At 32.1% G+C, this 21,835-nt stretch overlaps 2 protein-coding genes across 2 annotated transcripts in view; one reads left to right on the top strand and one right to left on the bottom strand.

Moving 5' to 3' along the window:
* Positions 1 to 5,352: 5,352 nt before the first annotated feature.
* LOC109167087 (cysteine-rich receptor-like protein kinase 10) lies at positions 5,353 to 6,729 on the bottom strand. The gene is made up of 2 exons (XM_019315998.1): positions 5,749 to 6,729; positions 5,353 to 5,666 (listed from the first exon to the last, which is right to left on the bottom strand). The coding sequence occupies exons 1-2, from the start codon at positions 6,587 to 6,589 to the stop codon at positions 5,587 to 5,589; spliced, it is 921 nt and encodes a 306-aa protein (XP_019171543.1). The 5' UTR covers positions 6,590 to 6,729; the 3' UTR covers positions 5,353 to 5,586.
* A 4,062-nt stretch (positions 6,730 to 10,791) lies between these two features.
* Positions 10,792 to 21,835, top strand: part of LOC109167083 (alpha-amylase-like) — a 39,424-nt gene continuing 28,380 nt past the window's right edge. Inside the window, exons 1-4 of the mRNA XM_019315992.1 lie at positions 10,792 to 10,987; positions 11,094 to 11,226; positions 11,295 to 12,100; positions 12,229 to 12,483. Coding sequence (XP_019171537.1) covers positions 10,907 to 10,987; positions 11,094 to 11,226; positions 11,295 to 12,100; positions 12,229 to 12,483 — 1,275 coding nt within the window. The 5' untranslated portion in view covers positions 10,792 to 10,906. The remainder of the gene's footprint in view (positions 10,988 to 11,093; positions 11,227 to 11,294; positions 12,101 to 12,228; positions 12,484 to 21,835) is intronic.

The following is a 21,835-nucleotide window of genomic DNA, read 5'->3' as shown; positions in this document are numbered from 1 at the left end:
TGTGACTATAAAATTATGACAATTAGAATTATACATTTCATTAATAAGTGATGCTATTTTATTTTTTGACTCAAAGTATGTGAAACCATATTTTAACGTGTGGCTTTTTAAATGAAAAAGTTTATAATTACAGTTTCAATGCTATATATGCTTCAATATGTTATTTAATGTGCATGAAATTATAACTGGTTCAAAAAAATAACTTACCACTGGATTTGTTGTAAAAAAAAAAAAAAAATCTCTTAACCGTTCCTCTAGAACTGCAGTTGTACTCCAGAAAATTTAAAATTAGACTTCCAGTGTCCAACACTGTAGATTCGACATACTGATCCTTTTGGAATGACTTCAAGTTCGTCATGAATAGAATTTTATCCCCATTTTCTAAACACTGATTGATAGCTACAAATCTACTATACTAATAAGAGCCCAAGAGAGTTAGGGCTATAATGGGTAGAAAAAATGGTGGTCAATTTTTTTAATCAAATGAATGGCTCAGATTGATCAGATTTTAATTTTTCCTTGAGATTTCCTAATTTATCCTTAACGAATATGATTATCTGTTAACTTTTCCGGTAAATATTATTTTTTCCGTTAGTTTCTGTTAGTTCACCGTTAACTTACTCATTGATTTTAATAAGAAAGGTCTCAGGTTCGAACCTCATCCCAATCAAATTAAAATTGGCATAATTAGTACTCTATTTTACTCTTATTAAATTAATTAATTAATAATTTAGTAGCTACAAAAAAAAAATACATATGCATTTCTTTAATTTAGAATTATGTGTGTATAATGTCTTTATTCAAAAAAAAAATATTCATTATCAATAAATTAAATAAGAGAAATAATTTCATTAGTTATATTGTATTTAGTTTTCATTCCCCAATATAAAAATTCTTTACATTCAAATTCATCAATTGATTATATTCGCTACAATGTCCCTACAATGTCTTCTTTAAAAATAATTATTCATTATCAATAAATTAATTAAGAGAAATAATTTTATTAGTTATATTGTCTTTATATTTCTCCAATGTAAAAACTCTTTACATTCAAATTTATCAAGTGATTATATTAACTACATTGTCTATTATGTTTTTTTGTGCACTATTTTTTAATTAAATATCAAAGTTATAATACAAAATAATGCTATATATTTATTTACCAAGTATTTTATTAATACCATAAAAAAATTAAACAAATATAATTAATAAAGCCAATCATATTAACTACTTGAGGGATTTGTTGACGAAAAGAATATTCAAATCACACAACAAATTGAAGTGATAACTACCTCGCAATGTCCTTGTTTGATAATCAGCGGTTAGCGTTAGCGGATTATATTCGTGAATTTGACCAACGAATTATATCAACGGTTGGTAAAAAGATATTTGAAAAAATTAGCTGTTTAGATTAACATGTAAAATGACGTAAGGGTATACATATATTTAATAATAATAATAATAATAATAATAATAATAATAATAATAATAATAATAATAATAATAATAATAATAATAATAATAGTTTTAAAAAATAAAAAAATATAATTAAGTCAATCATATTAACTACTTGGGGGATTTATTGACAAAAAGAGTATTCAAATCGCACAACAAATTGAAGTGGGGAACTATCTTGTAATGTCCCTGTTTGCAATCAGCCGTTAGTTCTTCAATATTAGTATATATTTAATATTTTATACCCTAATTTTTATTTGCTTTCCCTTATGTCCCGTATTTGGTTTCAACCATACCTATACAGTTATTTTATTGAAAATTATAATCAATCTTGACTATATTATCTTGCATTTGTAAACTTAGAATTGCCTATTTAAATACGCAAATTTAACATTCAATTATCTATGCATGAACAATTCCAATATACCAGCATGGGCAGCTCAACTGGTCATAGAGGTGAAACTTTGGAAGAATGAACAATTCCAATATAATCTTGCCTTGATATACTTTAAAGTACATATGTAAAGAAAAAAGGGAAAATTGTAAAAAATGTCCCTCTATAATATGCCAATTATCAATGTCACCCCTGAATTATGAGTGGTGTAAATGTTGCCCCTCAATTATCAAAACGGTGCACATATAGCCCCTCTCGTAACGGACATGTGGTTCCCTGTTAGTGTACGACACCGTTAAGTTTGAGTAAATATATAATTTAATTGTTTTTTCCTCCTCGATTCGAAGTACCAGCGAGGGACAGTGGTGGGAAACCACATGCCCGTTACGGAAGGGGCTATATGTGCACCATTTTGATAATTGAGGGGCAATATTTACACCACTCGTAATTCAGGAGTGACATTGATAATTGGCATATTATAAAGGGACATTTTTTATAATTTTTCCAAGAAAAAATATTGGGCATTATCCCAATCGCGCAATGCGCGTAAAAAACTAGTATGAAGATAAAAATATTTATAATAGAAGTAATTATATTGATAGATTGGATTGGATGTGAAAGCTTGAAAAGTCATCATCATTAATGGAGGATAGTGACCTTAATTACGTGTACGAGTATACTACACCATTACAGAAATTCAAAGCATAAACAAGAAAAGAAAGAGTAATAATTTTCTTATATTTTTGGATTCTATACTACTTGTTCAAATTTAGTTCCTAGACGCATATACGGAGTATTTTTTATTTTTATTTTTTTTCAAAAAAAATTGTGCGTTTGTTATAAACAGACGCGTATAGTCTTAAAATTATGTGTTTCTGTTATGCACGGTAATTTATTGTACTGGGTATTATCACTTACAATAAGTGTGTTTGGTCATATTTGTACTAGTGATTAAAAGTATGTCTCATGTGTACCTCTTCTAACCCCAATCATTATTATATGGAATATGATCCACACAGCTGTGCAGATCTTAATATTTTTGGATTCTATACTAGTTCAAATTTAGTTCCTAGACGCATATATATTTTATTTTATTTTTTCAAAAAAAATTATGCGTTTGTTATAAACAGACGCGTATAGTCTTAAAATTATTTTATTGTTTCAAAAAAATTACGCGTTTGTTATAAACAGACGCGTATAGTCTTAAAATTATGTGTTTCTGTTATGCATGTTAATTTATTTTACTGGGTATTATCACTTAAAATAGGTGTGTTTGGTCATATTTGTACTAGTGATTAAAAGTATGTCTCATGTGTACCTCGTCTAACCACAATCATTATTACATGGAATATGATCCACACAGCTGTGCAAATCATAAATAAAAATTATATTATTAATATATTAAAAATACATTATTTGTGTATGTAAAGTACATTTTTTTTTAGTATTGAAAGTACACTATTTATAAAATTATATACATTTAGTATATTAAAAATGTACTCTGTACTTTATATTCTTGGTCCACACGGCTATATGGTCCATGGTCCACAGAATAATTTACCCTCTAACCAAGTGTTTGTTGGAAAAAATAGCTTAAAATGACATATTAAGTGGCTATTTTGTGGTACAATTATCAGTGGGGTCCATTTCCGATTTCGGTCGGATCAAAGTGGATTCGGGTTCTTCGTAGTGAGACGAAGAGATTGATATATTGTACGCTCAAAATGGATAATGGGTGAATGAGATATTGATTCTCAAAGTAGACCCATTTGAGTTGGAAAATGAAGGGAAATAGTGGACGTTGCACCACATTGGTTTGGAAAGAAGATTTGCCCCCCTTATATACAAGAGCTCTTTTGAAACTTGTAGAATTGTATAGCATAGAGGCTCTCTCGCGCGGGGGGGGGGGGGGGGGGGAGGGGTGGGTTTGGCTTGATTCAAGCCCGAGCTCGTGTGCGTCGCAGGTGCAGGCACGAATGTCATCCGGAAATTGGCTGGTGCAAACGATATAGTCACTTGGTTCAACCACTCTCGTGCAACGGCGAGAGGTGCACTCTCGCTCTCGTGTGCGCCGCAGGTTTGCGGAAAATGAATAATTACTTACAAGAGTTTTTCGCACTTTTGTTTCCATGACTATAGTGACACTTTTATGTTTTCTCCACGAGTTTCAAACATTGTAATCTCGGTCCACGATTTCTTTTTTTCAAAAATAATCCTTTCGGCCCATTTTTGTCAATTTCTCACCAAAGTAAGAATCATTTCCGACAAAAGCGGGTCGAAAATTTTGACTTAAGATTAGTTTAACCGAGAATTTAATGCATAAAAGGCAAAAAAAAAAAAAAAAAAAACGTTTGTGCCAAGGCATATAGCATATTAGAAACCAACATAACTAACTCTCTCAATAAATTGAAAAAAAATATATGCAAATAGATATTATATCATTGTGTTCAAAGTGGGTAGATTTATTGTGCGCACCGAGATTTGACCATGTTCGTTGAATCATTGAGTTAATGGCCATGTTGAATGTTATCCCTCCAACATTCCTATATAAAGAGAGGTAGGGCAGAAGCATTTTACACAGAACAAAACAAAAAGGAATTCCAGTACAGTTTTTGGTTCAAAACTTCTGCTTCTACTATCTTCTTTCACAAACAGTGTTCTAGCTCTTGCTTTGTTTGCCGGGTTCTTTGTTTAGGTGCTTAAACAAAGAATCGTAACACGTTTTATCCTGGGAAACCTAGGCTACAACGTTCCTAGCACTTGTGGAGGTAGCAAATAAGGTTTTAAAGAAAAGAACTTTGTGTTCAAAATAGTGCTAACCTTTTACTCAATTTTTCCACCGCTTTTCCTTCCCAGATTTTTTCTGTTTCCCCATAGAATAATAATCTTTCCGTAAGATTATTATTTTGGGGTTTTTCAACCTTATTACCCAACAGTGTTGATCACATTTCTTTTCTTCTTAGACTTTGTTTATTTTTACAATAATGTATTCTCTCACTTTTAAAAGTTGATCATACTATTAATCATCATATTTGCAATCCACTTATAACTATTTGTTACATCTCTACAATTCTAACTTACTTTTAATAACAACAACAACAACAAAATAATGATAAACTAATAATTAACAAATTTAGTCAAATACATTATACTTTGATGACATCGAATGTTGGCATATATCATGTTTATCTAGATTGTAGTTTAAAAAATAAATTTAAAAAAGAAAAAAAGAAAAATTAGGCCCACTAGAATCACTTTGGTTGCCTTTATTTGTTTGGAAGTATAGCCACATGGTTTAAAAAAATAATAATTAAATGCCATGATGTAAGCAACTTCATCTTGCAAGCATGACACTAATTAATATAAAATTAGTCTAATAAAGAAAAAAATAAAGAGCTATGAATAATTCCGATCCATTATTTTTATCCAAGTGCAGTACAAAGGTATTTATATGTTTAACAGTTTAAGCATATAAGTGCACACAAATATCATATCAATACAAATTACAAAAGCTCAATTTATTATTGAGTAACATAATAAGTCTATGATTACAAGTAAAAAATCACACTTAAATTCTATCTCCACTCAAGATGCACTCAAAAACCTCATAATTCAAACAAACAAACATAACTGTATTCCTTCGATAGATGATCACTCAACAGAGCATAACAGTACAGCTCAACACAAATTATTCTAAACTGCAACTTCTCCTTTGTGGTTCTTGAGCCTTAACTGAATCAGATGATGACACCAAGAACGAGTCCCGCCGCAATTGAAGCAGCAATGGTTACTCTTGAGGCTTTATTACCATCCTTCCCTACAAAAAAACAAAATCTTTGGATTAGTTTCAGATAAGAAATTTAGTATTTTTTTAATACATTAAGTTTCTCAGCTTATACCTGACTGCGGTGGTGGCGGAGGAGAAGAAGCAGGTGAAGGCGAAGCTAGTGGTGGTGGAAGTGGTTGAGGTGCTGAATGAGATCCGTTAATGAGCGAGGCACCGAAGAAGGGGCTAATCTCATAGCGAAAAAAGCAGCTGGGACGCAGAACTCTTGCCCCTATCATCCCATTACCCTTCGATTTATTCCATAGAGCGAAAGCACTTTTCAGGCAATTTTCGCAATCGCGAACAGACAAATCAGGGGTGCACTGCACATACGCATATATGGTCTGGGAGTCCGGTCCCGCCGTACTATTAGCCGCGTACTTGAGGAACGGACCGCCATTCACGGCTTGTCTTCTTAGTCTGTCTACCAGGCTCGTCAAATCCTGATTAAACTGACCAGGATTCTTAACAGGGGTAATACTATGTTGTTCGATTTCAGGAGTGATTCGCAAAGAACCTAGGATGGATTCATGGGAGTAATATATACTGCAGATGTTGTACCACCGGAATGCCTCCCTCTGATTAGGACACAACTGTTTGATCCTCTCAGCATTATCCTTAACACACCCACGACATACACTCAGTTCAATGTCCCCTCTGCACAGCACAATAGCGCTAGCCCTCTCCGAGTCTTGCCCAACGGAACCGTTGTAGAATCCGTATTGGTTTACGTTGTTTGAGAGGGACGACAGAAGTGTGTTGAGGTTGTTGTCGTATGTGCTGTTTGGAGTGTAGTTCCCACTCGTTCCGCACTGGTGCCATTCGTAATTGGGATCTATGTTGTCGGCGGCTATGGTGGCGGAACAAAGATGTAAACTCAGGAGTATGAAAATAATCCATTCCTGCGAATCCATGACTCACTCAAGCCCAGGATCGTCGAGGAACAGATTAAAAAAACTAGTAAAATATAAGAATGCAATGAGAGAGAGGTCTGGGGGTACGGTTGAATTGAAACTAATTAAACTACCCAGTGTACGTTTCAATACAAGCATGCATACTAATAAATAGGCTACGGCTCGCCCCCCGACCGGACTTCTCCCAAATTAAATTAAAGGTTGAATTCCCAACCCCAAGTCCACATAACATTTGGGTGGATATAAATCACAGTGACTCAATGTCTCATCAGATAGGACTAAATATTGTGCGTGCACAAAGAATCTGTCCACTTTGACATAATCTCCACATTGTTGCTGCCGATATTCGAACCTTGGTCTCTTCGCTCCGGGACTTAGTAGCGGTTCGTTGTTGACTTGATGTTACAACTAAAGGCTGTAGCATGGATGTCCGAATCCCACATGAAACATGACCCTTGTGAGCACTTGAAAATTAGGGTCTGACCGATGGGCTAATTACTACACTCACAATTTACCTTTGGAGTGGTTCTAGGGCAGAGTTTTATAGACTTAGGAATAATTGAATGAACTTTATATAATAAAGCTATATGGTTTGGGAAATAATTAATGTTACAATTAATGCCACAACATCCTTTATTATTAAAAAAAAAAACACAACATTAAAAAAATAAAATAGCTATATATTATATAATCATATAAAAAATATACATTTGAAAAATAAAATAGTTATATATTATATAATCATATAAAAAATGTGTTCAATTAGAGTTTAAATTTACACATACAAAATTTGAAATTTGCTTTCCAAATGTAATTATCTTAGTTATTATTCGTATTGTGAAAATTATAATATAGATGAAATACAATTAAGAATAAATCAATGTAATTATGTAAATTCTCTCTATAATTTTATTTGAATATGCACATAATTAGAAATTATATTAACCATACAAAATTATAATTTTAATATTAATATTAATTTTAATTGTAATTTTGTATTCTATAAAAATAATAAATACTTGACCAATGGAAGCTCAAAAATATTATTATATTAAATAATTTAAAATATTTTAGTTTTTCTATTTTTTATTTTTATTTATAATAACATAATTTTTTTCCGTGCATCGCGCGAGTGAATTACTAGTATATATATAAAAGACTATAGCTTGGTCAATTCAGTCAAATTAGTCACACAATTAATAATTAATTTAGTAACTATAATGTTTAAAGTTTAACTTTTTGTCAATGCCGAGATAGGCAATCTAGGCTGTCTAACTTCTTATAATTTTTTGTTGGTCAGGAATACAAAAAACCAGAGGCAAGTTTCACCCACGGTCCAAAATCAAATGCACTACAGCTTTAATTTTAATTTTCATTTTGCTGATATTTCATATTTGTTGCCTACTTGACTTTGTCCCAAATCTTACGTGTCAAACAAACGTGTGGAAAAAGAGAAGGGTAACATATATTTTCCAAAAAATATGAATTACAATTTTATTTTTTGTTTTATTTTCTTCCATTGGAGTTTTAATATTTGATATACTGTATTATTGAAAAATGTCATATGGCTCAAAGATGGACTTATCCAACTTGACATGCCAAATGATCATTGACCCACGGTCAAAGCAGTGGCAATAGTCAATTGACCCATTATGAGAATCTAGAAAGGAACAAGTTGAGCTATACGCAGGGTCGCATCTAATTATTGCTGAAAACATACATATAACCAGAAATTTATTATTATTAATTTAGTTAATTTTATTTTTTGTTTTAAATTGATAGATAACAGTCTATTTTTAATTTTTTTTTTAAATATTAGAACATTCACATTTAGTCATAGTATTACTATGTCATGACCATTTTTGGTCATCAATCAACAAAATCGTTGAAATGACAAATACAAAGACATTTTGATTTATTTTTTTTTATACAAAGTAGGTTGGTCGCTATATTTATATTTTGATTTTGTTGAAAAATTCCTATTTAAATACTGAATATTCTTGTATTTAAGGCATTTGAACGATTTTTGTTGATAAACGATAAAAATAATTATGTCACAATAATACTAAGACCAAAGGATGTTTTAAAATAAAGGTCTAAAATATAATGTCACATATAAATCTAGGACAAAAATGGAATTAACTTTATTAATTTTTATGTAAGAGTTCGTTACTCAATATTTTATGCCTAACTCTCTCCTTTTCTTTTTCATTTTGTTTTGTTTTCAATTTATAAAATACATTTATGTCTCCATTATCTCTATTTTCCTCAAGAAAATTGAACCTTTTTTTTTCTAAAACAAACAAATATATTATATAGAAGCAAATAAAATCAATTTACATATTATCTAATTATCTAAATATAAAAAGTGGTAAGCTTGTAAGTGTAGACTAAACTGAATAGGAATAAGGTTCAAATTGGCCACTGAACGTAACCTAAAAATGCAATTAGGCCACTGCACGAAAAAAAAGTGCAATTAGGCCACTGAACACTCCAAAAATGTGCAATTTCACCTGATAGCAGGTTACCCTCAATTTTAGCAGGTTATCTGCTTACATGGCAGCTGAGTTGGCATTTTTAATAAATTTAGTTAATTTTTAATAAATTTTAATAATAAATTTTTATTAAATTTTTTTTTAAAAAATAAAAATGACTTTATTTTATTTTTTATTTAATTTTTTCCAAATTTTTATAAAATTTATTAATAAAATTAATTATTAAAAATGATTTAAAAATTATTAAAAATGCCAACTAAGCTGCCACGTAAGCAGGTAACCTGCTAAAATTGATGGTAACCTGCTATCCGGTAAAATTGCATACGTTTAGAGAGTCCAGTGGCCTAATTGCACATTTTTTGAGTGTTCAATGGCCTAATTGCACTTTTTTTTCGTTCAGTGGCCTAATTGCATTTTCAGGTTACGTTCAGTGGCCAATTTGAACCTTATTCCAACTGAATATAATAAGGCAAAGCAAATACAGCGAAGATAAGACAATTAGTTATTCTATTAGTTGCTAAATAAATGTAACACAAAAGAAAAAGAAATATTATGAACAAAGAATAAGACAATACAAATATGGCAAAGTTAAAACAATCAATTATTATATTAGTCTCTAAATAAATGTAAAGTAAAAAAAATAAAAATTACAATCAACGTCATCGCTTACCTATGGTCCTATACAACAAGGACTAGGTGCTAATTAGCCTGTATGAGTATCCATCTCCATCGTTGAGAAATCATTTTCCACGCAACCACTATGAACTTTGTGTCATTTTCTTGTACAAATTGAACACCAAGACAATATAATGTGAATGTGGATGCATTCCACTATTTTAAGCACTGTTGAAAGAATCAAACATGGAGTCATCCCACTCAGCACTGTTGAAAGAATCAAGCATGAAGTCATTTGAAATTTTCTAACGGGACCAAAATGTATATATTGAGCTTGGTTAGGGCCATAGAGAGTTATTTTGGACCCATCATTTATTTTTATTTTTAATTTATATATGTTTTTGATAGTATGTATAAGATACAAAACAAATAACCTTTAATCTAGCTATGTAAAAAGGCTTTGGTTCTCGTATACAAAATTTAGGGTACGTATATAACACGTGCTGAAACTGTCAAGTATCTTATAGTTTAAGTTCTTAGGTCTGAGTCATTGAGATGTTGTACATTGCACATGAAACACTAGCTATTATTAGAGATGAACAAATATTCTTTTTCTCAATTTTTTTTTTCATTTTAAATTATTTTCTGGAGGGTCATATTTGTTTGAAACCTATTTTCTGGAGTCATATAAAAATATCATTATTTGGTAATATGTATATATTCCATTTAAATTTAAATATTGAAAATTATATTTTATATTGTGCATGAATTTTGTAGTGTGTATTGTAGGAAAATGATGTGATGAATAAAATTTTCCTGACGCAACTCGTTCCCAATTGTCAAAATACAAGATCGCAAGGGAGAGTTGATTATAATGCACGTGGAAAAGACTTTGCAGTAGGGAGAAACCAACACGAATTGAAGCTGGAAATCAACAATTAATATCTCTCATCAATCTAATACAGTACTAAGAAATAAGTCTTGTTTGTATTTGGGGAAAGAATAAGTCCTGTCTGCATTAAATGCGAAATTTCCTCGCACGAAAATTTATTCTAAAGTCTAAACCCAAAAAGGCTCATCTCAACAGGGTGTGAAACCAGATTTTTGTGATGCACAACTAGTCTGAGTGTCAATCCAAAGTCTAAATAACTCCCCTAATCTCACCGCTGCTTCTCCTAATCTGGGTTTAAACCAATAATTCACAAAAATGAATGTTTTTCAGTTTCTTTCTTGCTTCTGTCTTGCCTGCATTTTTGTTCCTGCAATTGGCTCTACTCTGTTATTCCAGGTATCATCCCAGCATATATATATATATATATATTATATTATCTGTATTGTATGCACGGTTTTGATTGATTTCGACATGATTGATTATTAGATGTTGTTTGATTCAGGGGTTCAACTGGGAATCAAACAAGCAGCAAGGTGGATGGTACAACTCGCTCATCAATTTCATCCCGGATTTAGCTAATGCTGGGATAACTCATGTTTGGTTGCCACCACCCTCCCACTCTGTAGCTCCCCAAGGTGCTATCTTTTTCTTGTTTCTTGATCCATGTTTATGATGGCCAGATTTTGACAATTTTAGAGGTCAGGGTATATGCCTGGAAGGCTGTATGACTTGGATGCATCCAAGTATGGAAATAAGCAACAACTGCAAGCACTGGTGGCGGCGCTTCATGACAAAGGGATAAAGGTCGTGGGCGACATAGTGATAAACCATAGATGCGCTGACAAGAAAGACAACAGGGAGATTTACTGCATCTTCGAAGGTGGCACGCCGGATGACCGCCTCGACTGGGGTCCAAACCTCATCTGCAAAGACGACATTAAATACTCCGACGGCACTGGCAATGCCGACACCGGTATGGACTTCGGCGGCGCCCCCGATATCGATCATCTTAACCCCAGGGTACAGAAGGAGTTATCGGAGTGGATGAATTGGCTCAAGTCTGAGATTGGGTTTGACGGTTGGAGATTCGACTTTGTCAGGGGATATGCAGCTAGCATTACCAAGATTTACATGGAGAATACTTCGCCGGAGTTCGCCGTCGGCGAGTTTTGGAACTCTATGGCTTCTGGTTCGGACGGAAAACCGGATTATAACCAGGATAATCACAGGAATGAGTTATCCCAGTGGGTGCAAAATGGTGGCAGCGCTGTTACAGCGTTTGATTTCACGACCAAAGGAATTCTTCAGGCTGCTGTGCTAGATGAGCTCTGGAGATTGAAGGATCCCAACGGAAAGCCTCCGGGATTGATCGGAATATCACCGAAAAATGCCGTCACTTTTATAGATAACCATGACACCGGTTCAACACAAAGCAAGTGGCCTTTTCCCAAGGATAAAGTTATTCAAGGATATGCTTACATCCTCACCCACCCCGGAATGCCATGCGTGGTAATTTTTTTTACTTTTACTAATTTTTATGTTAGTCTCTCTATCTTATCTCTATTTTGTTCAATACTTGTCAAGTCTAGTAAAAGATTACAAGATTGTTAGCTTATTTCTCGTTCTTTGTTTGGCAGTTTTATGATCATTTCTTTGATTGGGGACTGAAAGATGAGATTTCAAAATTGACCTCAATCAGGAGTAGAAATGGGATCAGTGAAACAAGCAATGTGGAGATTTTAGCTGCAGATGCAGATGCTTATGTTGCAAAGATTGATGACAAAGTTATAATGAAGATTGGGTCAAAGTACGATATAGAAAACCTCATTCCACCTAATTTCAATTTGGTAACATCTGGACAAGACTATGCCGTGTGGGAGAAAAAGACATAAATTTAACTTCATGGATCATAATCAACTCAAATAAATATGCATCATGTAGCCTTTTAATATAATTAATGTCCATAGTACAAAAATATGAAATGTGGATGCATTTTGTTGTTTCATACACTGGACTTGATGTACCTGTCAACATATGATCTATCACATTTGATGCAGATCTATTGGAATAGAGCATACATAACGCAAACATGATTTTTGTATTAAAAATTGATGAGTTGGATTCTTAAACTTTGTAATATGTGAGGATTGAGGAACAACTAACTCTGAAATTGATTAACTTGATGGTTTTGGATTTCATCTATCTGGGGTAAAACTCAGTACATGACACCTCGTTTCTTGAAGCTTAGCTTCTGTATTGTCAACAGTTCCAGCAGTTATGGTATTGTGCACAAAAAATGCAGGCCTGAGAGATGATGAGCTACTCAGCATGAGAACAATTTCTCCCATTCTTGGTCTATCTGCAACATTGTCTTGAACACACAACAAACCAACGTGTATGCATTTCATTATTTCATGCACTGGACTTGATACTCCCCTCAACATCTCATCTATCACACTTGAAGCCGTCCAATTTTGCCAATGTATCCAAACCTGTAAATAATAATCCAGTTAACTTTCATTGTGGAATAAATTTGTTGGTGATCCATTATACAGTACACATATTCATGCTAGCTTACATAGCTTAAAAGGTCTTGTGCAGATTCTTCATACTGGAAAGATGTATTCCTCCTTCCATTTACAATTTCCAAGACTAATACTCCGAAGCTGAATATTTCTAATTTCGTCAAAAAGTGACCATGTATTGCATACTCCGGTGCCATATATGCACTGCAAGATAGATTCAAGGTGGATTCAGAGTTGACTAATCACGTTAATATACAAGTATATACACAAATATATATATACTTGAAGGGATCGGAGCCCCTGGACATGGAATTTTGTATAAGAATCATGATCACACTAAAATTGAGTGTTTCACTTGTGCTAATTGGGCAGGATCTAAAAAGGATCGAAGATCAATAATGGGCTATTGTGTTTTCTTTGGATATTATCTGGGTTCGTGGAAGAGCAAAAAACATAATGCATGTGTTTCTCATTCGCGAGTGCAGAGTCTGAATACAGAGCAATGACACAATCAGCATGTGAAGTGATGTGGATAAACAACTTCTTGAATGAATCTAGTTTCAAAGCTCTAATCCCTGCAAAACTATGGTATGAAAATCAAGTTGCTCTTCCCGTCCAACTCAGTAATGAACGAACCAAGCACATAGAGATCGATTGTCACTTCGTTCGTGAAAAAATACAACAAGATTTAATATCTACTGGATTTGTGAATACTTGAGAAAAATTGGGAGACCTATTCACAAAGTCTTTAATGAGACTCGAGTTAGTTATTTGTGTAAAAAGTTGTGCATAATTAACATATTTGCTCCAACTTGATGAGGGTGTTATTATTATTATTATTATTATTATTATTATTATTATTATTATTATTATTATTATATTTCATTAGTTGGTTGAGTCTCCTATGACTAGCCTATTAGATATGAGTTATTTGTGCTTTCCATTCCCTTTAGTATTGTAATTCCTTATCTCTTCAGAACTGAATAGAAACATTATTCTCATCTGGTATCAGTTAGCCTATGATCCAAAATTCCTAATTTCCTCCCCTTCACTAATCATCATGTCGACAAACTCTTCCGAGAGAACGGTGACTGCCGCCACCGTCTCTACTCCGGCCACCACCCAAAACACCCTATCTTCCGCCCACCACTTTGTGTCCATCAAGCTAACCACTCGAAATTTTCTGTTCTGGCGAACCCAACTAGTCCCGTTCCTCCGAGGTCAAGGGCTTCTCGGCTTTGTAGACGGTGATACACCGTGTCCGCCGCCCACCGTCGATGTTGCACCATCCTCCGCTGATTCCGGCTCGGCGGCAAAAGCTGCCGTTTTCGGCCCCAATCCAGCATACAGAGCAGGGATACAGCAGCATCAGTCAATCCTGTCTCTCCTCATCTCCCCGCTATCGGACGAAGTCATGTATCTGGCGGTTGGCCAGAACACTTCGCGGGATGTGTGAGAGTCGGTCACGGCGACGCTAGTCATGTTACAATAATACTAGGATCAAAGAGGATGCTTTAAAAAAAAAAAAAAACTAAAAGTGAATTGCTACATATAAATTTAGGAAAAAAATGGAGTTAGGCATCTTCATCTCTCAAGAAAAATATGCAAAGAACCTATTGAAGAAATTTAGTTTAGAATCTGCCAAAGATGCAAGAACCTCAATATCAACTTCTACAAAGCTGTTCAAGGATGACAAAGGAGTCTCTGTTGACCCTACCTAATAATAATAATAATAATAATAATAATAATAATTTTAATAATAATAACAATAACAACAATAACAACAATAACAATAATAATAATAATAATAATAATAATAATAATAATAATAATAATAATAATAATAATAATCTACTATACTAATAAGAGCCCAAGAGAGTTAGGCCTATAATGGGTAGAAAAAATGACGGTCATATTTTTTAATCAAATGAATGGCTCAGATTGATCAGATTTTAATTTTTTCTTAAGATTTCCTAATTTATCCTTAATGAATAAGATTATCCGTTAACTTTTCCGTTAAATATTAACTTTTCTTTTAATTTCTGTTAGTTCACCGTTAACTTACTCATTGATTTCAATAAAAAAGGTCTTAAGTTCGAAGCACATCACAATCAAAGTTGGCATAATTAGTATTCTATTTTACTCTTATTAAATTAAATAATAATTTAGTAGCTACAACAAAAAATAATACATATGCATTTCTTTAATTTAAAATTATGTGTCTACAATGTCTTTATTCAAAAAAAATTATTCATTATCAATAAATTAAATAAGATAAATAATTTCATTAGTTATATTGTCTTTATTTTTCTCCAATATAAAAATTCTTTACATTCAAATTAATCAATTGATTATATTCGCTACATTGTCCCTACAATGTCTTTATTAATAAAAAAATTATTCATTATCAATAAATTAATTAAGAGAAATAATTTTATTAGTTATATTGTCTTTATTTTTCTCTAATGTAAAAATTCTTTACATTCAAATTCATCAATTGATTATATTCACTACATTGTCTATTATCTTTTTTTGTGCGCTATTTTTTTAATTAAATATCAAAGTTATAATACAAAATAATGCTATATATTTAGTTACCAAGTATTTTATTAATACCATGAAAAAATTAAAAAAATATAATTAATAAAGTCAATCATATTAACTACTTGAGGGATTTGTTGACAAAGAGAGTATTCAAATCACACAACAAATTGAAGTGAGAACTATCTCGCAATGTCCTTGTTTGACAATCCGCAGTTAGCGGTTAGCGTCAGCGGATTATATTAGCGGATTTGACCAGCGAATTATATCAAAAAGATATTTGAAAAAATTAACTGTTTAGATTAATATGTAAAACGACCTAAGGGTATACATAATAATAATAATAATAATAATAATAATAATAATAATAATAATAATAATAATAATAATAATAATAATTATTATTATTATTATTATTATTATTATTATTATTATTATTATTTTAAAAAATAAAAAATAAAAAAATATATTTAAGCCAATCATATTAACTACTTGGGAGATTTATTAACAAAAAGAGTATTCAAATCACACAACAAATTGAAGTGGGAAACTACCTCGCAATATCCTTGTTTGGCAATCAGCAGTTAGCTCTTCAATATTAGTATATATTTAATATTTTATGCCCTAATTTTTATTCGCTATCCCTTACGTCCCGTATTTGGTTTCAACCATACCTATACAATTATTTTATTGACAATTATAATCAATCTTGACTATATTATCTTGCATGTGTAAACTTAGATCGAATTACCTATTTAAATATGCAAATTGAACATTCAATTATCTATGCATGAACAATTCTAATATAATCTTGTCTTGATATATACTTTAAAGTATTTATTAAAAAAAAAACATTGGGCATTATCCCAATCGCGCAATGCGCGTAAAAAACTAGTAATAATAATAAGAGTTAATGAACGATTTGGTCTCTCAATTATTAGCGGACTGTCAATGTAGTCCATCAATTGCTTATTCATCAATTTGGTCCACGAAAACAATTATTTTTAGTCGATTTAATCCCTTCGGCCGTCGATTTAGTCCTCGAAAATAATTATTTTTAGTCGATTTAGTCCCTCCGGCCGTCGACGGAAGACGGCCTAAGGGACTAAATCGACTAGTAAAAATAAATAAAAACACAGCCACCGGCTCGGACAGCCGGTGGCAGTGACGGCCATGGCCGTCTTTCAGATTTTGAAGAAGAGCGGCCATGGCCGCCGCGCTCTGGAACGAGGGCAATCTAGTGCTGGGCGCCAACAGCGACTCCTCGACTGCGACGACTGCGGCGGCGGAATCAGAACGGAGGAGTTTGAATTCATGAAGAACGACGGCGACCTCGCGACGGAATCCAACTACCCCTACCTCGCGACGAAATTCTGTATTGCAGCTTTCTTGAGCGCCCTCGTAGGAATTCTATGTTGCACAGGGTGGCGGGGAGGGAAGGTGCGGCCATGGCCGCTCTTCTTCCTAGTATTAAAGACGGCCATGGCCGTCCACTGTGTTTTTTTTATTTATTTTTTTATTTATTTTTGTTAATTTTTATATATAATATATATATTAATAAATAAATACATTTATATAAAAAAACAAAAATAAAAAAATATTTTAAAATGACATGTGTCAACCATGTGAAGACTTAACATGTTAAACAAATCACTTGAAACTTAATTGAACAATTTTACAGGTTTAGGGGATCTGAATGTAGCTTTTTTTTTAGTTAAGGGACCCAATTGCACTATCCGGTCGATTCAGGGACCAATTTGACACTTTTTCCAAAGGATTATAAAGTACATTGGAATTGTGAAAATGTAAAAATTTCTAATAATTATATAGGTGGTGTAAATAGTCAAATAGGTGGTCAAATTGCTATTTGCACCACCTTAAATTAAAACATTTAAAAAAACAAAAACAAAACAAAAAATAAAAAAAAAACGAAACCAGAGCCTTCTCCGATGAGAAGGCATGCCCATCTCCGGTGAGAAGGCAACCCACTTGATGGGCTGCCTTCTCACCGGAGAAGGCTACCTGGGTCGCTTTCTCCGGTGAGAAGGCGACCCACTGGGCTGCATGCGTTCTCACCGGAAAAGGCAACCCAGCCCATCGCCTTCCGTGAGAAGGCAAGGGGTTTAGTTTTTTTGTTTTTTTTTTTTTAAAAAAAATTAATAGTTTGGTTATTAAATAAAAATAAATAATTAACATTTAATGTTTGACTACATTTAAGGTGGTACACATTTTTATTTGCACCTAAATAGAATTACCTTTTTAAATCCATAAATCCCTATTTTTAGAGTCCTCATGAGTTGTGCAATTAACCTACTAACTAGATCCTAGTTTTCATGTGTGTACAAATTTTAATTTCTTTTTGTTTACTAATGTTGATTTCAAACCTTTTTATTCTTTTTTCTTTTGGATTGATAAAAATGATAATGATATATTGAATTTTTTTTTAGTTACTGACCTTTCGATTTTTTTTTTTTTTTTAAAACTTATTTTAATTTATCAAATTTGTAATTTATTGTAGGAATTAATTTCACTTTTGGTCCCACGACTTTTGAGTTCTTATCACTTTTGGTGCACAACTTTGAATTTTTTCAATTTTGGTGCCTAACTTTGTTATTTTTATCAGTTTAGGTCCTTCTAGCCAAATTGACGGTAAAATATTTCCAGATTTTATATTTTAGGGGCAAAATCGTCATCACATGGAAAGATCTTCAATATTTAAACAAAAGAAAAATCATATTAAGAGGAAAAGAAGAGTTTGCCAATGGTCGAAACTATAAATCCCATAGATCTGTCTGGTTTCTGCCCATCTTCCCCATTATTCTCATCATCAAACACCTATAGATATGATTTTACGGTGATCTTGTTTAGATATTGAAGATGTTTCCTTGGGATGAAGATTTTACCCCTAACAATATAAAATCCAACAACATTTCACAGTCAATTTGGCCGAAAGGACCAAAATTGATAAAAATAACAAAGTTAGGCACCAAAATTAAAAAATTTTAAAGTTGTGCACCAAAAGTGATAGAACATCAAAAGTCGTGGGACCAAAAGTGAAATTAATTCTTTATTGTAGTGAATAAAGTAGGCAATAATAATAATGGATGTAATTATGATGGATTGATGGTACGTAGATTAGTGGCTAATATACAATAGAGTGTGTGTACTGGATTGATGGTACGTAGATTAGTGGCTAATATACAATAGAGTGTGTGTACTGTATTTTTTGTTGGTGATGCGCAAAACATGTTGCTATTATCTAATGATGTACATACACTAGATAAACTTTGCTCCTATATAAGAAATTTAAGTACAAAAATTCATATAATTTTGTAAGACTAATCTAGATTCGATTCAAATTGTATGCACACCACATTTAATTCTTACTTAAAAGAAAGAATAATATAAACTCATTTTTCTTCAAACTTTATAATTACATTATTTTCAGCTTACACGATGTATGTTGTGGTCCTTGTGGAAAAATGAAGGTCCTGCGTGTTGGGAAGAAAGTTCACAAGAATATATAATTAGCACAATGAAAATAAATAAACGGCACCAAAAAGAACACCAAGAATTTTAAAGTGGAAAAACCTTCTCAAGGTAAGGAGTAAAAAACCACGGGCACAAGCCAGTAAACCTTCCACTATATAGATAATGGGTACAACAGAGGAGACTTCTCTAATTCAACGATTAGAGGCAACACAATACAAGAGAAAACAACATACCCCGAGGCACAAGAATTTCTACGAAATCCACCAACTTCTTCTCGGCTAATTTTCTCACACTTGTATATCTCACACAAATTTTCTCTCCTCTCTTTTTCTTCTTCTTGAACTCTCTCATGTCCAAGGTAGCCAAATCCATGGCCTTTATATAGGCTTTACAAAGCCAACTCTTTTGTCTTTTCATTTGCCCACTTTAATCTCCCATTAAGTGGACATGAATGAAGCCATTAATCAAAAAACCTGTCACTTCATCTTCCAAGCTTAATTGTTAAGCTTTTGGTCACCACCCTACCCACATTGGTGGGACCATCTAGCAACACTGCGAGAATCCGATGAACATCACATCATTGAACACTGATCTAACAACCACATGGAATTATTTTATTTGATTTTATTTTAATATATTACTCCGTAAAAAAGAATGGTAATTTATGTTCCTCACAAATATACTAATTATCAATGTTATACATAAATTATTAGTAGTGTAAATATTGTCTTTCAATTTTGAAAATATTACATATATTGCCTCTTCCCTGAAGTATTATTGGTGTAAATATGGTTGTCCGCTGTTTTCCCTGTTTGAAGACCACGTTTTTTTTTTCTTCAATTTATTTGTTCTCCGTTTGTTCTCCTTCAGCCGACAACATTGTTTCTCAATATATATCAAGTTTTAAAAATTTAAAAGCAACATTTACACAACTAATAATATAAGGATAACATTGATAATTTAATTGACATATTTGTGCGATGCATAAATTACAATATTTCCTTACTCCGTATTATCTTCTATTTCCTGGAAGCCGCCTTTACATAACTTTAGAAATTAGAATTTTATTTAGTGTTTGAAAAGTATTTGTTGCAATAAAATTGCATGTTTATAAATTTACATTTTTTTTATATAACTTGTAAATTAATTATTAGTTCTATTATTTTGTGTAAAATAATAAAATGAAATTACTGTAAAATTTTGTATGCATCTAAATTATTTATACTGTAATACAATCGTATCGTGTTTCAAAAATATAAAACTACTAATTTAGGTATAATTAGTTGTACAATATTTCTCATATATTTTCACGACGGACGGAGAGAATTGTATAATTATGCCTTTGATCAAATGTTAATTATGTAACGGGCTAAAAGGCTCGTATGGTGGAAAAGTGGAAAACATTACTCCTATTTGGTCATACTATTGTTATAGGTGTCAGTTTACATAGTGTTTTTTTAGATATCCTATTTGGTCATAGTATTTTTATAGCATGACAATTTTTTGTCCTCTATCAACAAAATCGTTTAAATAATGTTAAATACAATAACATTTTGATCTATTCAGTTCTAAGTATCAAGTCCCTTTTCATTTTATGGTCTTAAATTTATACTCCGTATATGTTATATTCTATTTTAGTCCCTTTTTTTTTCATAACATCCCTATTTGTCCTAACATTATTGTGACATGATCATCTTTTGTCCACAGTCAACCAATATGTTTAGATGACTTTAAAATGGCGTTATTAATCACACAAAATCCTCATTTTTTTCCTTCTTGGTAATAGAACCACAAATCTTGTGAATTTTTATGAAGTAGACTTATGCACTAGATTTATGGTTTGTCATGAAGTAGCAGACTTGTGGTTGAAAATTGCATTTTTTTGGATTTTGCAGTTGACTTACGTATTGATAACAATTTTATTACCAAGAAGGAAAGAAAGAAGAAGAGAATTTTGAGTGGTTAATAATGTCAGTGATGACAAAAAACGATCGTGCCAGAATAATGATAGGATCAACGAGGATCTTTTGAAGAAAAAAAAAAGACTAGAAATGAATGACACATATAAATATAGGACCGAAAAAAAAAAAAAAACTTAACACTTAGAACTGAATAAATCAAAATACTCTTGTATTTAATGTCATTTAACCGGTTTTGCAGACAAATGAACAAAAATGATCATGCCACAATAATACTAGAACAAAGATTGATATTTAAAAAAAAAAAAAGACTAAAAGTGAATTGACACATAAATCTAGGACAAAAAATAAAATTAACTCTTCTCCCAAAAAAATAAAATTAACTCATTTTAATACTTTGTAGTAAAAATAGCAAATCAATAATTATAATGAATATAGACTAATAGTAATAGTGTCGTGGTAGGAAATTACGAGGTAAATCTTAGTTGTCTTTAATAATTTACTATTTACACGTACACGTATTTAATTTGATTTAAATTAGTCAATCAGTTGAGCTGTGTAAAGTAAGTGGCTGTTTTTCCCCCTGAAATGTTAAATGGACATATTTACCCTTAAACTAAATATTAAATTTATTTTTTTTTCCAACAAATTATGACCATAATTTGGTTCAAACTAAACAAACACCATAGCAACCAAACCGAAATATTCCAATTACAATTTAGAATCAAAATTCGATATTTAAGAGTTCATTAAAATCGTGAACCGGA

This window comes from Ipomoea nil, unplaced genomic scaffold (genome assembly GCF_001879475.1).
Source record: "Ipomoea nil cultivar Tokyo-kokei standard unplaced genomic scaffold, Asagao_1.1 scaffold3147, whole genome shotgun sequence".
Lineage (NCBI taxonomy): Eukaryota > Viridiplantae > Streptophyta > Magnoliopsida > Solanales > Convolvulaceae > Ipomoea > Ipomoea nil.
Note: the sequence above shows the minus strand (reverse complement) of the source record. Positions and strands in the feature narration are given on the sequence as shown.